This window comes from Ricinus communis, chromosome 4 (assembly GCF_019578655.1).
Source record: "Ricinus communis isolate WT05 ecotype wild-type chromosome 4, ASM1957865v1, whole genome shotgun sequence".
NCBI classification, from domain to species: Eukaryota; Viridiplantae; Streptophyta; class Magnoliopsida; order Malpighiales; family Euphorbiaceae; genus Ricinus; species Ricinus communis.
The window spans coordinates 30,281,740-30,306,232 of record NC_063259.1 but is presented as its reverse complement, the minus strand read 5'-3'; the positions used below and the strand labels follow the sequence as shown (position 1 = coordinate 30,306,232).

General features: G+C 35.6%; 5 protein-coding genes across 22 annotated transcripts; 1 reads left to right on the top strand and 4 right to left on the bottom strand.

The window, feature by feature from the left end:
• Positions 1-1,846: 1,846 nt before the first annotated feature.
• Positions 1,847-4,899, bottom strand: LOC8280993 (short-chain dehydrogenase TIC 32, chloroplastic). The gene is made up of 8 exons (XM_002513633.4): positions 4,154-4,899; positions 3,809-4,040; positions 3,607-3,686; positions 3,131-3,284; positions 2,932-3,010; positions 2,724-2,823; positions 2,471-2,517; positions 1,847-2,195 (listed from the first exon to the last, which is right to left on the bottom strand). Exons 1-8 carry the CDS (start codon positions 4,260-4,262, stop codon positions 2,034-2,036), a joined length of 963 nt encoding a protein of 320 aa, XP_002513679.1. The 5' UTR covers positions 4,263-4,899; the 3' UTR covers positions 1,847-2,033.
• A 118-nt stretch (positions 4,900-5,017) lies between these two features.
• On the bottom strand, positions 5,018-9,325 carry LOC8280994 (short-chain dehydrogenase TIC 32, chloroplastic). 4 transcript variants are annotated; one of them, XM_015715780.3, is made up of 8 exons: positions 8,865-9,325; positions 7,778-8,009; positions 7,514-7,593; positions 6,733-6,886; positions 6,327-6,396; positions 5,691-5,778; positions 5,464-5,510; positions 5,018-5,338 (listed from the first exon to the last, which is right to left on the bottom strand). In XM_015715780.3, the coding sequence occupies exons 1-8, from the start codon at positions 8,968-8,970 to the stop codon at positions 5,180-5,182; spliced, it is 936 nt and encodes a 311-aa protein (XP_015571266.1). In that variant the 5' UTR covers positions 8,971-9,325; the 3' UTR covers positions 5,018-5,179. The 4 variants fall into 4 exon arrangements, with proteins under 4 accessions (XP_015571266.1, XP_015571267.1, XP_015571265.1 ...); XM_015715781.3 differs by having other exon boundaries at positions 5,691-5,775; positions 8,865-9,324; XM_015715779.3 differs by having other exon boundaries at positions 6,327-6,405; positions 8,865-9,321.
• Positions 9,326-10,279: 954 nt separating this feature from the next.
• LOC8280995 (SKP1-like protein 21) lies at positions 10,280-16,062 on the top strand. 13 transcript variants are annotated; one of them, XM_015715790.3, is made up of 10 exons: positions 10,290-10,726; positions 11,906-12,207; positions 12,565-12,786; positions 13,082-13,273; positions 13,355-13,643; positions 13,840-13,943; positions 14,132-14,307; positions 14,493-14,626; positions 14,771-14,820; positions 14,963-16,062. In XM_015715790.3, the coding sequence occupies exons 2-9, from the start codon at positions 12,172-12,174 to the stop codon at positions 14,776-14,778; spliced, it is 1,161 nt and encodes a 386-aa protein (XP_015571276.1). In that variant the 5' UTR covers positions 10,290-10,726; positions 11,906-12,171; the 3' UTR covers positions 14,779-14,820; positions 14,963-16,062. The 13 variants fall into 13 exon arrangements, 11 of the variants coding, with proteins under 11 accessions (XP_015571270.1, XP_048228876.1, XP_015571271.1 ...); XR_001534842.3 differs by having other exon boundaries at positions 10,287-10,726; positions 14,493-14,820; XR_003078232.2 differs by having other exon boundaries at positions 10,287-10,726; positions 14,493-15,108; positions 15,265-16,062.
• Positions 16,063-16,237: 175 nt separating this feature from the next.
• Positions 16,238-17,648, bottom strand: LOC8280996. Its single transcript, XM_002513636.4, has one exon. It carries the CDS (start codon positions 17,097-17,099, stop codon positions 16,350-16,352), a length of 750 nt encoding a protein of 249 aa, XP_002513682.1. The 5' UTR covers positions 17,100-17,648; the 3' UTR covers positions 16,238-16,349.
• Positions 17,649-18,642: 994 nt separating this feature from the next.
• On the bottom strand, positions 18,643-24,308 carry LOC8280997. 3 transcript variants are annotated; one of them, XM_015715841.3, is made up of 11 exons: positions 24,094-24,308; positions 23,136-23,236; positions 22,771-22,995; positions 22,304-22,440; positions 22,027-22,071; positions 21,895-21,948; positions 21,322-21,426; positions 21,008-21,211; positions 20,715-20,800; positions 19,266-20,296; positions 18,643-19,172 (listed from the first exon to the last, which is right to left on the bottom strand). In XM_015715841.3, exons 3-11 carry the CDS (start codon positions 22,949-22,951, stop codon positions 18,904-18,906), a joined length of 2,112 nt encoding a protein of 703 aa, XP_015571327.1. In that variant the 5' UTR covers positions 22,952-22,995; positions 23,136-23,236; positions 24,094-24,308; the 3' UTR covers positions 18,643-18,903. The 3 variants fall into 3 exon arrangements, with proteins under 3 accessions (XP_015571327.1, XP_002513683.1, XP_015571328.1); XM_002513637.4 differs by lacking the exon at positions 23,136-23,236; XM_015715842.2 differs by lacking the exons at positions 23,136-23,236; positions 24,094-24,308 and having other exon boundaries at positions 22,304-22,399; positions 22,771-22,912.
• Between the last annotated feature and the right edge of the window lie 185 nt (positions 24,309-24,493).

The window sequence follows — 24,493 nt, the reverse complement described above, 5'->3', positions numbered from 1 at the left end:
AGACAGAAACAATAGGAAGATTTAGCTTTCTCAGAAAAATTATTTGAAGAAGGTCTTGCGACGCTTCAATATGCAAGATTGTAAGTCAATTTCTACCCCACTTCCTGTTAGTTTCAAATTATCCTCCAAGATGAGTCCTAGCAAGTGAAGAAGGAAGGATGGAAATGTCTCGAAAATCGTATGCATCGAGTGGGGAGTTTAATGTTCGCGATGATTTGTACACCGACCGGACATTGCACATGCAGTGGGAGTAGTAAGCTCCAGACATGGCGACTCGCAGAGAGCATTGGAATGTCATAAAGAGGATTCTAAGATATGTTAAGGGAACCTCGGATGTTGCATTATGTTATGGAGGATCGGACTTTATTATCGGGAGGATATGTTGACTCGGATTATGCAGTGATCTTGATAAAAGCAAATCTACTACAGGGTATGTGTTCACACTTATCGGCGGTAGCCGGAGTCGGGTATCAAAACTACGAACAGGTTGTGGCGACATCAACAACAAGGCGAATATGTAGCAGCCTACACAAGCTAGTAAGGAAGCGGTATGGTTGAAAATGATGATGGAGGAACTCGGGCACGAACAAGAGCATATTCCTGCTCGCGGATAATGAGTGCCTTGCATCTCGCGAAGGAATCCAAACTTTTCATTCAAAGTCAAAGCACATACGAGTCCAAGATCACTCGTTCGTGAAAAAGTGGAAGAGGGCAACGTGGATATGCGGAAAATTCATACTAAAGACAACCTTGCGATTTTTTTGACGGTATTAGGCAATGTTAACCGACAAATTTATTTGGTGTCAATCCTCTAGTGGCCCCGATAAAAGTATAAGCGTATGGAAAGGCAAGGGAAGAAGAGCGGTGTGAAGATCCGATTGATCCTCAATCAAATCTTCAAGTGGGAGATTGTTGATATTTGAGGAGCATTTTCTCCCACATTGCTAAGTTAACAATGTGGAGGTACTTTCCAAGCCTATATAATAGAGGCCTCACCTTGTTATTAAAGTATCCCAAAATAAGAGAAAAATATTAGAGAGTTAAACAATTATTTTTCTCCTATTATAAAGAGAGAATTTTAATGTTTTCTCCTTTATAAATAGAGAGTTTGTAACTCCTATTATTTTTTTCTTATAGTAAAATTCTTCTATCATTGCCCGTGGTTTTTACCCTAATTTGTTTAGGGGTTTTCCACGTATATTTGTGTGTTCTATTGTGTATTTTGTCTTTCTTTATCTTTATTTTCTCAAATTATTAGCTGTGATTTTGCTCTATCAGGTTCATATTTTTCTACATCCAGCTGGATTTTTCTGATTACTCAGCTGGCAGATTTATGATATAATGTGGCACCTGATATGACGTTACGTCTTCAGTTGATGACATGGTGGGTATCTAAGCTGTGTTAGCATTGTCATTGCGTCACGTGTGTGTGGGGTATTCTAACACAACCCTACTTGGCAAATATGATTCGTCTGAAATTTTTTGATAAAAGTGAGTTTCAGCTGCATAATGTGGGTTTTAACTAGAATTCCGACAAAGGGTCGTAGAATCTATGATACGATTTGTCTATGTCAGGTGTGATGGTGATCTTACATGGCTCGAGCTGGGTTATGTCTCTTTTGGGGATTGGTTCTGTTACATTAATTTCATCTCTTTCCTATTCGAGTGATATTGTGGTGAAGAAAACTCCACCATTTGGACAGATTCTGCATGATGTTTACCAGAGATCAACAGTAGTTTTAGAATGTAATTGTGCGCAAAAAAAAAAAAAAAAGCAAAAGGCATACACGTTCTCATTTTTCCCAAACCATTAAATGTATCACCCCCAATCTAATCAAAGCTAAGGTTTGCTAGAAAAAAGAGAGATTTTCCATTGTGATTATGTATTGGGAAAGTAGCATAAACATCATCGAGTTCAATCGCTATACACAGAGAAACTAAATATCCATCATAAAACACAGAGATACATGTGTAGGGTTAGATTTTTTTTTTTTGTTTCTACTGCAATAATAGTAAGAGTGATAATAGATACATCATCTATTGATTATATCCATGCTGAAATCCCAGAGTTTCTTAGCCAAATTCACATCCCTGGCCATTGAACTTGCTTGGCCTAAGCTGCTGTTCACAAAATATGCGCCACTTATCCTCTCCACCTCCGGATGCAACGCCGCATAACATGTTGTTGCTGCTCCCTTGTTATCAGATTAGGAAAGACAACAAAACAAATGCTTCTACATTAACGTCAGATAGAACTAACACGGCCTCCATCTGAAGCTGAAATCTTTGGATTACAAGTGCAGATTGTTTTCTTATTCGTGCTCTATAGGCTTTTAGAAAACGTCATTAAAGTTTTACAAGTGACAGCAAGTTTGGGAGCACAAAATGGTCATTGTTCTCCATGAATAAGAGTAAATGGTTCAAAACTTTGAAATCCGAGGTATTCATAATCCAATAGAAAATGGCTTACCTGCTGCACATTTTTAAGCACAACTCCGGAAAGCATCTTAAATAGTCCTGCATCAAACCAAGGTGTATAAGTACAAGCCATCTACCAAAACAAATTCCTGAAACAAAGCAATATGACCAAAATAGTGAAGGGATGACAGTTTCAAACTCCTTGAGCCTACGTGATATCATTGATGTTGCAGACCAAATTGGGTCGAATAACGGTAATCAAACTCCAACAAGAATTTCAAGTCAGAAGAGTCATCCATGATTACCTGCTGCAACACTATTACTGAGAATGCTGCTTGAGGAAAAAAGATTGGTGGGAATCATTCCAGGATGAAGTGAATTTGCAGTTACGTTTGCCCCATCCTCCTGCTCAGTCAAATAACACGAGTATGATGACTCCAAGATACATGCGATATAAACAGATAAGAAATAACTTCATTGACGAAAGTAGACGAAGTTAAGTGATCAATATACCTTCAAACGTCTTGCAAGCTCATTAGCATGCAGAACATTAGCAAGCTTTGATTGGCAGTAAGCGAAATATCTGCTGTACCTGTATCACACTATCAGATTCAGATCACAAATACAAATACAACAACCATAGCATTGCATGTTTTATCTAAACATTAGTAACTGATAACATGATTCCGAAATTGTGGTTATAGTATCTTACCCTGAAGGATCATTGATATTATCAAATCGAATTCCTCCATGATATGAGACACGGTGACCTTCTGAAGAGACATTTATGATTCTTCCTACCCTTCCACTCTTTCTAGCTGTTCTTTTCATTGTCTCCAACAACAGATTTGTCAAAAGAAAATGACCTGCAGACAAATAAAGAACACCGTGCCATTCCCATTGAGCCAATGGAATACACAATATTCCACTAATTTGAGAGCTTAAGCTTATATAAATTCTCAATTTCAATGAGAAGCAATGAGTCAATCACTTCTCTTCCTTCATATTTTCTTTTTCTAATTCAAAAGCAAGACAAAAATTGCATTCCCAAACTTGAGTTGCCTCGTTGAGAAGTGTGCTGCTTTGGAAATTTGATCTTACCAATTGTAGTTTCAGACAAGAAAAAGAAGCATCTGTTAAACAATTTATAAGGAAATTCTAATTTGAACATGACATGCTCATAAATACCTAAGTGATTTGTAGCAAAATGTTGTTCTACGTTGTCTTTAGAAAGCATGAACTTTCCAGTTGCCACACCTGCATTATTACTTGGAGAAAAAAAGTAGAGTAAGAACTTGCAGTTCCTTAATAAACACAAACACCAGCTTCAAACACAACAAGAAAAGGAATATGCATGGAGCTATTATACTTGAAAAAAACAAATTCTTACATAAGTATGTTAAGTGGAAGACCAGAGGAGTTGAAATTCAAGGCAAATTTCCTGACAGAAGCCATGGAACTGAGATCCAAATCCATTGCATCAACTTTAGCAGTTGGGATTTCCTTTATTATAGCAGCTTTCACATCTCCAGCAGCAACTATATTCCTGACCCCCATAATCACATGAACACCACGCAATGCGAGAACCCGTGCTGTTTCAGTACCAATACCACTAGTGGCTCCTGTCATATATTACAAGGGGTAGCTACTAAGAGAAATTAAGGATAAATATTCTAATAAAAAAATCAGAAAAACTAATTTATCCAGAAATATCTTAACCAGATGAGAAAAGAACCTGTAACAACAGCAGTGAGACCAGATCCATCTATGCCTTGTGTTACTTCTTCAGCTGTGGAAGAAGCTGAGAAAGCAGGTTTTTCTTTCTTGCTAAACGACCACCACATGATGCTCTTTGATTCTTTTATACAAATTGCTTGGAGAAACTTTCACAAAGAAACTTGTGATTTGGTCAACCCAATTTTTCTTTTTGGTTTCTTTTTTCTTTTGAACAGCATTTAACGACTGATATTGACAACAAATTAAGATCCACATGCTTGTTACATGTTCGGACACAGTGGAAATGCCACGGATATTTGTGGATCCTGTATGGGTAGCCATAGTGTACTATACTTTGTCGTTTCTAATTGCTCTCTTTGTAGTTGCGTGCACATATTGACAAAAAGTTGTTTCTTACCGAAATAAGAGAACAGTTCTGACTGCTTTTTACAGTTTTGGTGCATAACTATGAAAATTTCAATCTCAGGAATCCTTGTCTAAGTTCCAATTTTGTGCAGAATTGTATTTGGTTTGCTATCTTTATGGGCTAAATTATCGCTTGTCAAAAGAATTTTCAGCAGTCAAATGCGCAAAGATTAAATATGACTTATGTTTAACTGAAAATAATATAACTAAATCCAATCCAGATACCATAACAGTTTAAAGAAAATAACAAGACAATGATGAACCAGTGCAAGAGCAAAATACTTATCAGCGAACACTTGTTTGGCAGCTGAAGACAAGGAAAAATCAGATAAAACAGTGCTTGGTCACTTCCCAGATTACCTGGAAAACTTCCAGGTGAAACTAGATTTCTATTTATAAGTTATAATTCAAAATACACACACGTGATCAAAAAATAACATTTTGAAAGACGAAGAAATAGTGAAATAAGGTTACGCAGTTTTCATTATCATACGGTCCACTCTTGCATCAAGATTCTTATATACATTGTCTAAGAAATTATAAATGACAGTTGCTTTATTATTATTACAAAATCTTTTTGGCGCATTAAATAGTAACTAGCTTATCATCGACCTGGCATTCAGCTAACCAATTTCATGCTGAAATCCCAGAGTTTCTTTCCCAATTCAACATCTCTACCATGAGCACTTGCTTTGGCCAAGTTACTGTCCGAAAAATATTCACCACTTATACCCTTAACTTGCGGATGCATTGCCACGTAGCATGTTGTTGCAGCACCCTGCAAAGTGCAAATCAAATTCAAGAAAATATGCAATACCAAGTAATTAGGCTTTGGATCAGTGGAGTGCTTAGTTCAAGGAAAGCATATAGCACAAATGTGTCACAAGCTTGTCTATTTCTCACCTGCTGAACATTTTTAAGCACAAGTTTACCAAGCACATTAACCATGCCTGCATTATACAGAGATACTGGTGTTACAGACGCATTTTCAATTAACATCAAGATGCCAGGAGTTTCCTATAAGCTCCAGACCTTGAAGCTAATATGACATGAATGCTACATGAAACCAACAAGGCTGCATTTGAAAAAATGACTTCAGAAAGGATTGGTAAAACAGCTATAGTAGTTACCATTGATGATGTTCATATGACGGAAAAGATTGGTGACAATTGCTCCGGGATGAAGTGAATTTGCAGTTATGTTGACCCCATCTTCCTGCTTAACATGAAAATCAAACATAACCGGTTTCCACTCAACATAACAATACTACCATGATACATTTGCAATGGTTCATACAGCACATACAAACTCACGTCTAGTGTCTTTTGCCCACGTTGTGACCTCTAATGTTTAAGAATCAACATAGGTTGGTTCAGTCATCAGAGGTGGATATTTGTATGAAGGAAGCAATATTAAACTTATTGAGCCAAAAAGCATGGAGAGAGTTGTTTCAGTTCAATCTGAAATGCAAAATAAATTTAAAGATAAGATGCAGCTGAAATGCCCAAACTCAAAGAAATGATAAAAGCTTTTCTACCATGTAAGTGAAAAACATTTGCTCTTACAAATCAAAATTCTGAGTGGATAAAAAGCAAGAAAAAACAGTCGATCAATGTATATCTTTTGCTCAGCATTCGAAGTTATAAACATCTTTATCAAACAATAAAATATGTTTACTTGTGGTTCCAGGCTTCACAGACTACACTAATAACTCTAATCTGCACCACTATTTTCCAGTAGTTTGAATAAAAGAGAAGACTGAATACCTTTAGTCGTCTAGTGAGCTCATTAGCATGCAACACATTAGCAAGCTTTGATTGACCATAGGCACGAAAACTGCTATACCTATAACATAATCATATTATCCACTCAGAAAAGATTAAGATAAATGCAGCAAGAGTATATCAAGAAATTAACACAGTTAAATTAAATTCTCATGCTCAAATATTGGTAATAAACTATGTAGAATGTCAGCACTACAGAATGCTGAATCTCTGAAAAAGGATGAAACAATTAGAATTAAGGTCTTTAGAACATTGTGCAAGTTAAAAAGCACCAGGCTATAGCCACAAAGTAGGTGCATGTTTCACAAAGAGAACATATTGCTGAGCTGAAAATGAATACCTCTAAAAATGAGAAAATGAAAGTAGTTCTAGATTGTGATTGCTTTACCCGGACCGGTCATTAATTTTATCAAAACGAATTCCTTCATGATAAGAGTATCGATGCGCCTCTGATGAGACATTTACAATTCTTCCTTCTCTATTACTTTGATGGGCTGTTTTCTTCATGGTGTCCAAAAGAAGATTTGTCAAAAGAAAATGACCTGCAACAACTTTTTTAATGAGAACAGATACCGTTTCACTGCTAAAACCCTGTTAGGAATTTCAAATTGCAAAACTGTTTTCGAAAAAAGACCTTTATTTTTATAAAAAAAAAAAAAAACTGCTTTTGGAGAGAAGTGGGTAAATGGATGTTTTTCTAACAGCAGGCTCAACAAAAGCAATTTATAAAAAATTTAAAAAATGAATCTATTAATTAAAAGATATAAACCTTTTTTTTAACACCTAACAGCAATCTCAAACAGTCCCTAAATAGCTGAAAATGTAGGAAAAGCAGCCTTTCTTATAAGAACAGACAACTGTCACTGTATTTCATTTACAAAGGTAGATGGCCAGTATGGAGCCATAAATGAGCTGCATTAAAGTCTAGCATATCAACTTCATTTTCAAATTATCAATTTTATTTTTTCCTGAAAACAGATGTGTGTTGGAGGCGGAAATATCAAAAGCCAAGTCAACACAATTGCATTGAAAATTATGATAATTGGAAAATAGCTATCTTATAACTATTGCTGGAAATAATTAAATCTCAAAGCAAAAGGAAAACAAGAAATGAGCTGTGTCTGTGCCAAAGCAAGTACCAATTGCAGTACAAGACAGGTGCAACATACCTAAGTGATTTGTTGCAAACTGTAGTTCTATGTTGTCTTTGGAAAGCATGAAGGGAGTTGCCATGACTCCTGCATTGTTACTTTACGGTAAAGAAGAAAAGGAAAAAGATCCGTCATTCTTTGCCTATAACTGCTTAGCTAAGCAATAAAGAGACACCCCCAAGACATGTGCAATGTGTCTAATAGATAAATGATATAAACAATCATGTGAATTGTACAGTATATGCAACAAAATCTACCATCAAGGTTCTGATCTACTCTTACATTAGGATGTTCAATGGAAGACCTGAGGAATTAAAATCTGATGCAAACTTTCTTACAGATGCCATTGAACTGAGATCCAATTCCATAGCATCAACTTTGGCTGTGGGGATTTCCTTTATGATAGTTTCTTTGACATTTCTTCCAGAAACCAAATTCCTCACTGCCATAACTACATGGACACCACATGATGCAAGTACGCGGGTAGTTTCAGTTCCAATACCACTAGAAGCTCCTAATAATGGGTGACAGAGAGAAAATTGACAGTCAGCAACATACTATTGTAGGTAAAAACAAATATCTATATGTTTATGTTTATGTTCTATGTACCCAAATCAAAAGCAAAACTCGGAGACTAATGACCAATAAATCATGAAGTATATGGATATCGTTCACATCGAAATATTATTGACATTCAATCAAATTAACAAATGAGTTCAAAGTTGCAGCTCCTAATAGATTTTAGATAAACTAGGTCTCTAAATCCAGTGGGTAAATTCCTTGGATTGTAAATCCACTTGGTAATTGGGCAATAAAAGTTTCACCAATTAACAGACAACTGCGACAACAAATGAAAATTGAACTTGGTAGAACCAAAAACATGCATGAGAAATCATAGGACAGAAGTAACATTCTGAGAAAAAAGATAAATCACATTTCTATTTCATGTAGAAAACCAAACGTATAGAAAGTAGTTGGTTAACTCTCATTTTCATGTATCAAATGCAATTAAATGAAGCAGACCGCCTCCTAAAGTTGCTATCGTGAAATTCTTGTGAACGTAAAAACGTTCTAAAAGAATAAATGCCAAAGATAACATCAGAAAATTGGATTGCTGCCTTTAAAACACCAAAGCAGCTAATATCTCCTTTCAATACCCATTCTTATCTAAAATTACAAAAGCTCTACCCTTACCACAACAGACATGACTAAAAATAAACCAACGCCCAGAAAAACAAAAAGGGATAATTGGAACACACCCAAAATACAATCTTGTTTGAACGTGCAAAAACACATAATAAGCAAGAAACGAAAGAGATCTTGTGTGCAGAAGGAAACGTAAAACAAGATAAAAGTTGAAACTTCGAACCTGTAACAATGGCAGTAAGACCAGAGCCATCAATCCCTTGTGTAACTTGCTCAGCTGTGGAAGATGATGAGAACCCCGATGGGCTTTTCTTGCTAAACAACCACATTCTTTCTCTCTGTTCTTTCAACAATTTGTGAACAGAGGTGGTGAGTCTTTTCCTAACAATCCAATCGGCCACTGAAGAGTAAAACCAGTGGCAGTTTTTTCGTCGCTTATATAGCTATTCAGTAGCCACTAGTGGAATCCATGCTGGTGCTGCCAACCAAACTCTGAGGCCATTATTAATATACAGGTCGACAGATTAGCCTCGATATCGCTTCATCTTAAATTATTTTTGTACAGTTTTCTTGTTTGGATAACAGACTTTATTACGGCTTAATTTGATAAACACCTCTGTTCCACAATAAAAAGAAGAAAGAAAAAAGAAAAAGGAATTAAGGACACCACCAATGCAACGTTTCTTTTTCTTTTTCTTTTCTTTTTAAAATTATCTCAAGGCTGTAACACAGACTGGTACCTGCACGTTGTGTTATCATATTCTACATTATATGCTTATTTATTTGGTTAGAATTATAAAAAGAATATATAAACATATGACACTAAATATATAAATAATAATAAATTTCTAAAGTTTATTAGTTTTGATTAACAATAGAACCATGTAATCTATTATTTGTTTGTCATGTAAATTAATGGTTTTGATTTAGAAAATTATTCTCTAAATTTAATTTATATTCTCATATACAGATAGATAATCAATAAATAATAAAATATATAATAGTAATTTAATACTATATTTTATATTTTAATAAGATTGTCACTTTTTGAGGTGAAATTCTTTGGATTGATTTTCTATAGCATTTAGCTTTCCAGCTAGGATACTTAGTTGGAAAATCAAGATTTTCAACCTCTAAGAAAACAAATCACATATTTGAAAATGATATTCACAAGTTTTTATATGTATATTAATAGAAGTAAGTTCATAAGTAAAAGTCAATTTGTCCATGCCAATTTCTATAATTTCTTAATTTTATATTATTTAAATATAAAGACCATTTTAAGGGTGGTAACTAGGATTCATAGATACTTCACTAATTTTCACATATATATTATTTATAAGTTGAAATTAATCACCCACCATTTGGAATAAAAAAAAAACTCAATTCATAGAAAAAATAGAATTTAATTAATTATTATTTATTTATATTCTTATAAGAATAAAATTCAAAATTTAATTGATTTTGTTCTCTTTCTTTCTAATAATTATTTTTATCAAATATTTTATCCTCCCTATCCTTCAATTCTCTTTTCTCCTCTTTAGCATTCTTTTCCTTCAATTAAATAAATTAAGGAAAGAAAAATTAGGAAACAAATTTCACATCAAACACAGCGTTGGATCCAATTGAAACCATTATCTAGATGGATCAACTGCAAATAGGCCCATCTTCAAAATCTCATCTGCCATTATGAACTAAAAACAGAAAAACGAGACGAAACCCGAACTACCCAAGTATCCATAACCGACGAAAGACCCAAACCCATGAATCAAAATTCTAAAACTTCCATCCAAACCCTAACCACCAGCACGTGCGGCGACAGCCTCGTTTCCGATAGCAGGCACGTGCGGACCTCAAAACAGCAGGCAGCAGACACATTATCGTAAGGGTGGGAATTAGAAAAAAAAAAAAGAAAAAAAAGAAAAAAAACACAGAAACAGAAAACAGAAATTACAGCCAAAAATTAAAAAAAAAGGAAAAAAGAAGGTTTCCTGAGAAAACCCTAACACAGGGTCCTTATTGTCTCCCTTCTTACTGATAAATCTTTTAATTTGTTTTTGGTTTCATTTCAGTCTTTATTTTAAGGTATGCAAAACACTTATCCCCTCTTTTTTTTTTTTTTTGTTCCCTCTCTGTCTCTCTGTTTAAATGCATATAATTGATTTTGAGTTTACTTAACTAATTGATGTAATGGTCTAAATTCTGTTTCATTGTGTGTTTTAAGTTTGTTCTTATGGAAATTGCATTTCATTTCTGATAGTTTCTTGTGACTTTTATTTAATTTTCAATAATTTCATAATTCTTCACTTTTTGTTATAAGTTTATATGGGGTTAGCTAAGTTACAGGAAGTTCTGTATTATTTATTCATTTGTTTAAATATATGAGAATAACCAAACTTGTCATTTAAGAGTGCGTTCATTTCTGGCTTTTATATGTGAAAATTGGAATATTAACGTTTTCTCTTGAGTTTTAATATTGCAGTCCTTTTTATAATTGTGTTTTTCTCTTTGAAGCTTATCATAGTTGTAGTCTATGAGCTTGCATGTGGGTAGAGGGAATATGAAATGAAGGGATTTGGTTTTCATTTTTAGTTCAAAGTACTTGCACAGGGCTTTTTTTTAATGGCTGATTAGATTCATAAAGGGGTTGAAAAGAGAATGAAATTGAGATACCTCAATACAGGATGAAGTTTCACTTCCAGTTTGTATCTAAGATTTGGTTGAGGATTTTTCCCCTTCATTTACAAGCCCCTAATCTTTGCATAAATCTCAAATTCAGAATTTAGATTTCAAACTCGCCATCAAAATGGGTCCAATTTTGGACCCAACATTTTCCTTTGGAATCTTACAAATTTGTGTCCTTAGATTGAAGTAATAGTATGTAATAACATAATTGCTGATTGTTGCGTGCATATAAATGAATCCAAATAATTATAGCAAAAGAGCATGAATTATGAAATGAGTTGGCACCAAACTTTATGTTGTGTCTGATTTCTTCCTGTTAAAGGAGTTCTCTTTGTTATCTTTTTGGAATAAATGTCATATTCCATAAATAAGCTTCAGTAAATTGGTTTAAAAAGCTTTCCTCTTTTTGACGACCTGGTTGTCATTTTTGGGGATAAGATTGAAGAGAATTTGATTGTTATTAATTTTTTTTTTTTTTTTTTTGTGTGTGTGTAGTTATGCTGCCATTAGCATACTTGTTATATAATATAACATCTCATGGTGTCTTGCTGGTCTTGTTTCTGTGTTGCCTGTTTGTAGAGTAACGAGATTTGAGGAAGCTTTCTTGATAAGAATGCTGATAAATTTGCTGTCAGGATACGATAAAGTTGCAGTTTGGGGAGCGCTGATAAAGAGTTTATACACTAGCAAAGTGAACCTTTTGAAGAAGTGGCAGACTTTATTTACATTATTTCTTCCTTGTTTTTGAAACTATAGGCGCAGACTGCAGGGTGGTTCACCTTTCAGGTATTCACAGGGTTGTTCATCCTTCAGGCATTCTTAATAAGTTCTATAGTTATCGTGAGATGTCAGAAGGCAGTATGGCTGTAGTGAAACCTGAGGTACTTTCAGTCGTCTAATGGTAATTTTTGACTAATTTCATATTTTAGCTGCTTAGATTTCCTTGTTTGAGTTTACTGGTTGTTAATGATGTATGTACGTTGTGGGAAATTTGTTTTTCAGGGGAATAGTTTATCTGCAGTTTAATCATTTGAGGGAGTTACAATAATAATATGAACATAATTGTTTATGGGGTTGTTTAGCAGTTATTGAAATTTAGATTTCTAGAATCAGGATGTCTATTGTCCTGTACTGACTTAAAAACTACAATAATACTTGCTTATTTATCTTACCTTTTAGCCTTTGCTTCCAGATTTTATTTACCCTTGCTTGATATTCTATATGTGCTGTGTTTCAAGATGAAATCTTACATTTGGCTCCAAACTGCTGATGGTTCAATCCAACAAGTAGAAGAAGAGGTTGCCATGTTTTGCCCCATGATATGCCGGGAAATTCTTCAAACGGGCATGGGATCTTCCAAGAACTATGCTATATCACTTCCTCAACGGGTGAATCCTGCAATTTTGGGTTTAATACTTGATTATTGTCGGTTTCATCAAGTACCAGGTCGCTCTAATAAGGTCTGATTTCTTTTCCCCATTTCTTCTTTTGTATCCCCTATGTCGAAAATTCTCTTTCTCTCTTACTTGTTAGTACTTCTCATATTATTAATGAATCATATAATGAAATTTTGATATTAAAGGAACGCAGTACTGCTTCAAACCACCTTATGAAGTGTTTTAAAGATGTTATTTTATCAGCACATTTTCTTTTTTTCATTTCGATGGGAAGGTTGGGGTTAGTATAAGAACGTAAGAAGGAGATGATCTATATGATTGTTAATATTTATCTATGCTTGCTTGTTCTTATGTCTAGGAGCGGAAAACTTTTGATGAAAAATTTATTCGCATGGATACAAAAAGATTATGTGAGTTGACATCTGCTGCTGATAGCCTCCAATTAAAACCTTTGGTCGATCTTACGAGTCGCGCACTTGCTCGAATTATTGAAGGGAAAACTCCTGAGGAGATACGTGAGACTTTTCATTTACCTGACGATCTCACAGAGGTTTGTTGCAAACAAGAAGTTGGTGCTTTCAATTTTTGCTCCGCGCCGATATTTTTCCACAAATAACTTCTTTTTTTATAGGAAGAGAAATTGGAGCCCCTTAGAAACGTAACTGACGATCCACGGATCCGGCTTCTAAATCGCTTATATGCTAGAAAGAGGAAGGAATTGAAAGAACGAGAGAAAATGAAGGTGATTACTCTTATTTCTGCTGCTGTTTGCGGCCTTTTCTTAATCTCTTTCCCCCCCCTCTCCTCAATTTATTTTAACTCTTCAAAATGCATGTACCAGAATGTTGAGGTTGAGGAGGAGCGTGTGGATGAACGCTCAGTCGATGATCTGTTATCATATATAAACGGTGCAGATGGAGGTATGCCAGCAAAATAATCGTCTTAGTTCTGTGAAGATGGCATGCTTTATCTTCTTACCAACTTGATAGCAACCAGCTTGCTCACTCAGTACAGATATTCTAGTAATCTTTCATGTTAATTACGTGGCTTCTGGGAGTTTTTTCATAGGATCTGTATTCAAATAGCTGATCTTGCAAATCTGGCTTTTCTTTGCAGATCCAAAAGGTGGAAGAACTAGTAAGAACAAAAAAAAGAACCGGAGAAGAAAAGACCAATCAAAGGAATCTTCTTCAAATAATTTAAATGAGAATCATAACAAGGTTGCATTTCTTTGTGTGTGTGTGTTTTACACGTGCATGTATGCCGTCACAGCACTTCCATTGGTGCATGGTGTTTGCTTTAAGCTTGTACAACTATGTGCAGTAACCATATATGTTTATAGAATTACCTGGAGGTAAGCTCTTTATTTTCTTTGGCTCACTTGTTAGTTTATTTTTGTTGATGTCAGAAGACAAATTCTTGCCCCTCTGCTTGCCATAGTGGGGAGGTTAGAGATATGGTGGCCTCTCCAAGCAAAACCTCAAGGCAAGAGTCTGGAGCTGCCTCACTTTCGCCTAAGCTTGAATTTGATGATGCTGACATTGATGATGATTTAGATCCTGCAATGAAGGAGGAACTTGACAGGTCAGACTGCAATTTAGTAGCTTGATTGATAGTAAATTCAATATTGTCTTGCAGTAAGTATTTTCATTTGGAAGATGTTGAAAATAGCAGTACATCTTCATTTTATTTGCCTGCATCTTGTGTGTCAGAGAGAATTGTTGGCTATTGTATTTTGATTCAAATATAAATATTTTTTCTTGATTCAGGGAAGTGGAGGACTTTGCTCGTAGGCTAAATTCAGATTGGCCAGAGAGGATGCAGGAAATTCTTTCTTTGGGCCAAGAAAGAAGGCTAGTCCCATTATCTATGAACGGCAATGGCTCTTTAAGTAGATATTCTGGTAAGTTTTTCCTAGGTTTTGATAATTTCTCGATTGGCCTTCCTTTAGGCCTTGCCTCTATATATGTTATCTTTTCCACATGGGATACTGGGGTGGAGGGGTCAGAGATGCTTGAATGATAAGATTTGATGCCAAATTGTGCAGTGGGTTGACAGCACCCAAATCACCATGCTGGTTTCCACATGCGTAACATTGTAAGAAGATAGAGTAATCATGTTTTTCTTGCTCTAGATGCTACTATGGATTTTTAAATGGGGCTTGTCTTTTCATGTATAAGGGTTCATTATCTCCACTGGTTGCAATAATACATTTGATGAAATATTGGATGTCTGACAGGTTTAGATCGGAGATAATATGAGGATAAAAACTTTTTTCTTGCAAGAATCTCTAGCAACATGAGTGGTTTGGAGAAGGTTCTGCCTGCAGTTTGCTGCTGTCAGATGCTAGAAGAATTGGCACTGTTATTTTGGTGTGGACTGCATGTGAGTATTTTGTCTGTTTGACCGTCACCAAAGTGTAACATTCTTTCTCGGCATCGCGAATGATGGAAAAGCATTTAAAAATGAAAATAATAACAGCTCAGAAGAGACAAATTGAGCACAATTAGCTCATTTGTCTGTGTTATTCTGTTGATGCAGTTGTTTGCGACTTTCAGCCATTCTCATCGGCGAGCTCCTCTACGATCTGGAAATTACTGTTTTCGCAAATTTTGTTTTCCTTGGGGTATCATTCAGATTTCTTTTGCCACATTTGCTGCAAGGCTTCCATATTGTTTGTTCGTGAAGGCCTCTAATCTATAGAGAAAGATTGAGAATATTCAAAATGCATGATAGGTTTTTAACTTGTTTTAGAATGCATTCTGGAGAGATTAGTGGAAGAAATCCTTGATAGAGAAGGATTAACACAACTTTGTAACCTCGTTTTGTTATTCTTTTATAGAATTTTGAGGACATGGAGTTTCTGTTCTGTAGTTTAGCATGCACAGCAGCTGGGAACAAAATTAAGGTTGCGACGGTGGAAATTGCACCGCTCATCTATCCTGTTAAGCTTGCAGCTTTTATTTTTCTTGGGGACTTTTTTTCTTTTTTCTTTTTTCTTTTCTGATGAAGAGATAGTCTACAGATTCTTCTTGGATCCTTTTGTTTTGCCCCTGATTCGATATGTATTCGATAGCGCCTTTTCTGCTTGCTCATCTTCTGTCCGACAATTGGCAAATGTTTGAGAGTTTTACCTCTCATTGAGGTAAAGACATAAAGGTCATGACAAATTTACCTGCAACTGCTACTAGTGAAGTATGACAATTTTCTGACACCAATCAGACAATGAAATTATGTACATTTTATTTTTTAGTTATCTTTGATATGTTCACCATATCCACGTTCATTTTTCAGATATTGAGGCAATTTTTATTGAAATTTTAGCATTGTTATTTCCAACTGTGACTTTGAAAGCGGTAATGAGTAGGTACGTGAAATCAGCAATTGCACTGCTGCACTGGGTTACTTGACTCAAGCTCGGTGGATTTGAGCAAGACTATTTTAACAGTGATGTGGTGAATATGAATATTATGTTATAGGCATCTGCAAGATCATCATGTTTATGAGGAAAATGTTTGAGAATACAAAATTGAAATGCATTGATAAAATTTTGGATAACAATTCAGTGCAAACAAGCACTTTTATTTCTAATATATATACTAGTTATATTAAGAATAGTGGTAGTTCTAATCCTGAACTTTAGATCCAGAGTAGTACTTCTTAAAAGCTTTAGGAAGATAAACAGGTAACAAGAACCCAAAAAGATTGAAGCACCAAAATGCCATGTTAGCCAAAGCAAGAACTCTTCCAATGTGTAGCCTCCTAGCAGATCCCCTGTGCTCCTCTTCCACTTTGGCTGACATTTCACTCCTCAACCACTCTACAATCGTAAAAATCCTCCTCGAATTATAGAATACGGGCACAAAAACTCTTACAGGTATTGCAAACCTGTCAGAAAAGGACACTCCTTCCATAAAAACCTGACTTGCTAAGAGAAAGACATGTGGTGCTGCTGCCCTGATCCCATCTTTATCACCCTCAAAGATCCCTTCAAAGATATAAGCTATAGGAAGAAATAGGCCAATAATACCACCAACAAACACATAGATGTTTAAAATCTTGTTCTTCGGATCAAACACCAAGGATTCCTTTGATGGGTCGATACAAGGAAATGCAACTCTTGAGATGAAGTACATGTAGAAAATGGAAAAGGCAACAAAAGCAAAATCCTCAGGGCTTACCATGCCACTCGCAGCAAGGACAATGATAACAGCCAAGGCATTTAGCTGTGTAAAACTCAAGAAAGCAGCTTTCTTCGAAGGAGAAGTGTGTTGAGACTTCCTCAAGGAAGAAATATCTTCATGTATCTTGTGTTCTTGTTCTTGTTCCCTTGGAAGGCTTATGTCGTTACAGGTTGGACCTACCCCACCTGACATTTTTATTTGCCTTTTCTTTTTCCCTTTCTCGAGTTAGATTATTGGGGTTTTTTCTTTGTCAGGTTAGGTGTGTACTAGAGAATTGGGTTTAGGTTTTCTGTTAAACGAGAAAAAGTAGAATCTAAAAGAAAACTAGCAAGTAGAAATGAGGACTGTCTGGGGAGGTTTTGAAGAGAGAGGTGGGATTTGGGGATGAGTACAAGGGTTGGAAAGACGACAAGTTGCAGAATTTGAGGAGTTCAAGGCGTAGAGATATGAAACGTGGCTTCATATCCGTGCGTGTCTATGGTCAATCTTTCAGCTATTTATACTCCACTAACTTTGGTGCTTTTTAATCAATTTTGTTTTTTTTTTTTTTTTTTTTTTATATTTTATTAAAGCTCGTTCCTAAAGTAATTTTTGTTAAAAGAACAACTAAGCTTTTTCTTTTAAATGTTTCAAATTATGGTTTCTTTTCGCAAATCTGTCTGTATTTACATATTAAACTCATCATTTCTGGAATTTGGAATCTATATTGTCGTTGTTACTAATTTTTTAATTTAGGATATAAAAAAGTCTAGACTTTAAAATACCTTTTGAAAGGATAAATCTTAAACTTGGGTAACACAAAACTTTGTTCTTTCGTAGGGAGACTACCGCAAAGTTAATGTCACATCCCACAAAAAAAAAAAAAAAAAGTTAATAAAAATATTACATGACATTAAATTAACTAAAAATAAATGGAAGTAAAAGTAAAGTACCAAAACTAAAACGTAATTTATCTCTTACCTCTTCAAAAAGCAATCTCTCCATAGGAAAGAGAAGCCGAGTGCAACTTCAAGAGGAGAGGCATTTGGTGCAGCAAACTCTCGATTGGAGTGGCCACACTGGTAATTAGAGACAGCAAATTTCAGAGCAAATCCTCTCTCCTCGACGTTGCCAACACCGACATCGGCTTCACCTCTATGCTAACGTGAAAGCATGGTTTTACCGAAAATGAGAAGAAGTGAAAAATAGTGAAAGAACTGTTTTATTGGTTAGAAAATAAATGAAAATATATTTTCTAATCCACTTGTTAAGAGTTTATCTATTTATTAGAATCTATTTAATGAAAGAAAATACGCTGATTATAAATTAATTTTTTCCTCTTCTTTTACGCATAAATGCTACGTCGGCTTCCCCTTGTGAAGGTGAAATTGACTTTGTGTTTCACATTATTAATAAAAAGAAAAAAACAGCGGTAGAATAATATAAATTTGACCCACCGTACCCATCCTTAGTCGAATAATATATCAATGACTAGAAAAGAGCATAAAATTGACTAATCTGCACGGTGCGAAAACGCAACTAGCTAATCACTATATACAATACATTGCTTAAGAACCAGCTCAATGTTTTTTGCGAGGCTAGGAATGGCCGTACCCGTGGGCAAACCATACTTTTGCTCTTAATAAAGCCGATTAATCCAGTGGGAAAGAAGGAAATATGAAAAACTAATGAACGGCCAACCTATTAGGGAGGAAAATTGCAAAGAGAAACTTTGCTATACCTAGAAAACCATTACTTATTACAGAATAATTTGAACCATTAAGCCAAAAGTAATGCACTAATCAAATCAGCTAATACAACTAAAGTATTTTCTGACAAAAAAGACTTTCCAGAAAAAGAGAGAAAAAAGAAACAGAAAGAAAACCTTTCTTCAATTTGCTGACAGAAGACCTTCGGTAAAACTGGAACCTCTGCTAAGAATTTAATGGCGATTCAACTGTGCATTTTTGTATAACAATAAATGAGGAAAAAAATGGCGCACTTCTCTTCGTCTTTATTAGATGACAGTTTTTTGCTTCGGGATATACTTTAACTTGACACTTTTCTCAAGCCTTGTCTTGAACCTACCTTTAGCAGCTCCGCTGGTTGAAGACTCGTGCATCCCCACTTCAATGAACTGATTCTCTGCATTGCCAATCAGATTACATTTTTTAATCTCTGATGATTCACCTATATCTACTAGATAGTTATTTTCAATCTCCATGCACTCCAACTCTGGAGATAGGACCAATTTGACATGTGCAGCGGCAATGGCCTCCTTCCACCCTGCATGATAAGAGGCAAGTAAAAATTATGAACGTCTAAAGAGCAGAACTAACGGAAAAGGACCATCATGTGTATAAATACTACGGAACCTACTTTCCATAAGAAATGCTGTTGCTGCTTGGCATGAGAACCACAAACTTTTTGGATACGGTCTCTCCTGCAGGAGTGGAGAACTATTCCCTGTTCCTCCATAATTGTCATCCACAGAGTACACACTTGGACAGTTTTCACTGGATCCATTATGATCATTACCATCAACTTGAAATTCTCTATCACCATTTTCAACTAGCATTGGACTTCTAATTCCATTTCTACTTACAGGCCGCCAGAGCTTTATCGTTGATCGACTTGTGCTGCAGTGAGAAGAATCAGGTCTATTGTACTTCTCCTGAACAATGTTCTTCTTTGGAATTTGATGCTCTGACATACAAGCATCTCTAGCCCCATCAAAGTTGTTACCCTCCTGTTGGCTGCAGTTCCCAAGTGTAACAGGTATAGAACCAATCAGAACCTTATGCTTCTTGTTATGATCTGGTTGGGTTATTGCTTCTTTATGTGCTCTAGTTTTCAAAGAATCCCCATTATAACCCACTTTAAGTTTTCGGCTCCATTTTCTGTTGCCATTTATAGCAGGCACAGATTTTAAGTCTCTATGATTTCCATGTTTCTGTCCAGTGCTCAATCTTGAAGCTTGAGAATTTTCACTTGCATGGAAACCATTTGGTACATGATTCCACTGTGATTTTGGAGACATGTGCCATCGAGCAATTAAATGTCTGTGATTATTTCGTCGTGACATCCTATGCTCAACAATATGACTAGTGCCATGATCACTGTTTCCACTGCCAGACCCTGCTTGAATTTCCAAATCCACATCTTCATCTGTGTTTGGATGTTGAAAGGGCTCAACAGACGAAGGGAAATGATCTGGGAGTGCTTCCAGACCATGCAGTTCAGAATCAGATGCAGTCAACAGACAGGGTTGTTCAGCTGAAGATACAGCCTCCACCGTCTCATCAATCCGCTCCATAAGATCTGCTTGCTCCACTAGCCTTAGCTCCTTAGCTTTCTGTTCTTTTTGCCTGAGCTTTTTCAACCTCTTCCTCTCCAAGAGCTCAGCTTGTCTGCAAGCAAATTTAAGATTCTAGTTTCTTCAGAAGAGTTCATGATAAAATAATGCAATAATAATCAAGCTGAGAAGAGTTTCTAAGGAGCTAATGAATAAAAATAATAATATGCTTGAGAATCTGATGGTGCTCTGAACTTTTGTGGTTCTTAATACCCAAGGCTTCAGAAAAGCCTCATCTGTAACTTTTCTTCTTCTTCTTCTAAAAATATTAATATGCTTGAGAATGTGACGGTGCTCTGAACTTTTGTGGTTCTTAATACCTAAGACTTCAGAAAAGCCTCAACTGTAACTTCTCTCTCTCTCTCTCTCTCTCTCTCTCTCTCTCTCCCGTACATAATTCATCATGAAAGCAAAATAAATACAGTATTATTGCTGATCAGAAAAGCCAAAAGCCAACTGAATACAGAATGCACCTTCTCTGTGCAGCTTCTTCTTCCTCCACAAGTAACTTTTGGCATCTTAAAGCTTCAGCATCCTTGTCAGCAAGCCATACTTTTACCTGAATACACAAGCATGAATTAATCATGAAACATGCCAATACTTTCACACCCTTTTGGCTAATCTCAAGTGTAATTATCATGTTACAAAGAAACTGTAAGAGCAGTCAGTATTAGAACATTTCTTTTGGCGCTTTTCCAAAGCAATGACATTGGAACAGCAACTGAAAGTACATAAGCCTTGAAAGAATGAAAATGGAAAAAAGTACCAATTTCTGCTCCACTAGAAAGCTGGTGCAAGCCACTAAATTCTTCATTTCAAGCCCAATTTTCCCAGCTTCACCATCAAAAATATATTTTTGCATTGAGGCAGCTGTTCCACAGAGGAAAGTTTTTTCACTTGCATCATCCAGGATGCTAAACAGATCCACAGAAGACAAAGGAAACCTGGAAGGCCTAGCTTGGATAATATCCTGAAAAAAAAAAATAATAAATAAATATATATCACGTGCTTCGCACAGGAGCTGAAAATAAATTGAATGTAGAGCATAAACAACAAAATAAGAAAGAGAATCCTTCCTACCAAAAGGGCAGAACCAGCTTTTAAACAATATTGCGGAAGGGAAGAAAATCCTGGTTTCCGAATGAGTGCTGTCAACGACTTTACAACTGAAGAACCTGGAACTTCCTAGTAGGCATAAAATAAATGTGCGTGTCAGTGCATTTGGTAATGACAAAAAGACAATCATCCTAGATGAGTACCAAAATCACACAGAACTGCAGAAACAGAAGACAATTCTAGAGCAACTTCTAATTCCAGATTAAGGATTAACAACAAATAAAAAATATTGAAAGCAAGAGATAGTTTATCTAACATAACTAACATCCAAAAAACTTTTTCTTTTTCCCCTTTTTGCTAGTGGTGATAAAACACCTCACTAAACAAAACAAAATAAGGGGATAACAATGCTTTGACCAAACACCATCTACCCAAAGTAAAAAATCTCAAATCATTATATAATTGGGAGAGAAAAGCTACAAAATAAAATATATTGCAGCAACAAACAAGTAGAAGTGTAGAATGAACTAGCATCCAATATACTTGAAAGTTTTACTCAGACAATAGTTGTGTTAGGATGGTAGCAACACAGAATACCTCCAGTGCCACATCCTTGAAAGACAATATCTCCTTTGCCTCGTCATCAGAGAGCTGCAAAAACACAAGTTCATTAGCATGATATCAAAAATACAAGGCCCCTAACCAAACCTCCAGATGATAAGAATTTACCTTGTCCCAAAATGTTCCTAAGAGCTCCCTATTTTTGGCAGAGTCCTAGAAGAATGTGCAAAAAACATCTTTTAGAAATGATACTATAGAATGTAAAAGTACTAGAAAGTAGGTTAGAATAGCAACTACTAGTAAATTACATCAAGATTGACAGAGCTAGAAATCAAGCTACCATCTATTAACTGGATTTCGAAGTTTCAAGATGCTTGACAAATAAATAAAAACTAAACATTTTGGCAAATAAAGATAAAAGTCCACTACGGAGACAAAAATAAACCTTATCAAGCTTTTTCAGTCGATGGTGTACACGTATGTGCCTTCTATAGTTAATGGACGAACAAAACTCTCGGGAACACTTGTCACACTTTTGCATCTGCACCTTCAAAGGAGTCAGCAAAGGCCAGCCCGGGAGATCTGGGAGAAGCAGAGTTAAAAGATCAAATGCATGGGTTCAACAGCATATAGGTCCATATCATAACCATGACCATGACGTACTGGCCACTGATTATGAATGATGTACAATCTTTTTCACCATTGGTGCAAGCCAAGATCATTATGTCTAGGGCTGCACTATCTGTTCAAAAGCACAGTCTGTTTCTCTTACAGAAAGACCACCAATAATAAGCCATTGACAGGATTACTTAACCCCATTAACCTCAGATGGACATGGACTGAGATCCATTCTTGAAATAATGTCCATTCATTTCTAAGATATAGATGATTGATTGCAAAATTAGCACATACCTTGCTGGTCTAGAGCATGGAGTAATTGGAACCACTGTACTGGGTTATCACCAGCCCTTGAGAATGAAAGGGAGGTCTCTTTTCCAATTGCTTGCCTTATAACAGTGTCTAGGGAATCATGTCCCTCCTCCGTTTTCATTACATCTGTATCGTTTGAGGCCCTGAGTTTTGGAACTGGCATTTATGCACACAGAAAAGCCAAAGCCAGTAACTCACAGAAAGCCACTGCACAAGACCAATACTGAAATTAAGATCCCACATACAAGCCTCAAATGAATGTACAAAGAGTTATGTACTCTCTCTCTCTCTCTCTCTCTCTCTCTCTCTCCTTCCATATATGTCAGTTGAAAAAAAGACAAACAAACCTTAATTGTACATTGAACATTGTAAACGAAATTCATGTAAAAGATAGTCCAATTTGTCGCATATCAGTATATCCCACAGATAATATCAGCCAACCTATCCCCTGCCAATGCGCCAAAAGAGCCACCTAAGATTACAAGCATATCTATTCCTACATATTTTTGGATGTAGAGACTGAATGAGTCTGGCAGTATCTGCTAATATTAAGCTCTTTGCATAAACACACAAATCTATGGCCATTTTTTCTTATGCATTTTAGCGTCTAAAAGAAAAGATAAAAATTGACTAATAAAAACATGAAGTTAATTATGCCAATAATGCTCGACAGTTACCAATTCTAAACATAAATCAACAAGAACCAGGTCCAAAAAGAGTAGTTCCATAAATAAAACGAACTTGCAAATAAAAACACATAGATATCAAATCTTTAAAACCAACATATTCTTCAGCATTGTCAAAACTCAACGTGTGATAAATTTAGTAGGCAAATAAAAGATTCAATTAAATATTACAGACCAGATCACGTTAAAATAGAGTAGCAGAAGTTATATAATATATACATGATTGAACCAGAAATGAACATAACCATAACCACAATAGAACCATAAAGTGTCGTTCTGCTTTCTTCTTCTTTTCTTTTTTTTTTTTCATTACTCAGAAGAGCCTAATGTAACTATCCACCAAAACGACAGCGAATTAAAAATTAAATAATCAAAATGTTTTAAATTAATGTATCGAGTTAGTTTCCGAAGCTCAAAAAGAAAAAAGAAAAACAAACAAACAATTAAACATGTACCAAATGAATCCAAAAAAAAAAAAAAGTAAACAAATTAAAGAAGAAAATAAAACATAGAAAAGAAGCTTGTTTCGCGTGATCTGTGATTAACAGATGATAGTGAAGATATAGAAATAAATTAAGAAAAATAACAAAGTGAGTGCAGTGATCGGCTATAACGTTACCAGTGGAGTGAGGCAAAAAAGAGAGATCGGTGAGGAGTCAGATAAAATCAGAGGCGATCGAAAGGATTTGGAGTGCGCGGAGATAAAAATTAAGGAGTGTTTGGAGAGAGAGAAAAACGCCGAGAATAAGCGAAAGAAAGGTGATCGGCCGAGAAGAGAGTTTCGAAGAGGGAGCGAATTGCAAGAGAAAATATGTTAAAAGGTAATAAAAAAGGAAACCTCTTTATGTATATATGTAGAATAAAAATTAACATAATTTTTTCTTTTATTTTTCTTTTTTAAAAAAAGAGAAGGAAAAACTTTAATACATGTGTATGTCGTTGGTTGGAAATACACGCGCGGTCTTAAGCACGTTAGACCACGTGGAAGAGCCCAAAAGGCCCCGCTTGTTGAAGCAGTA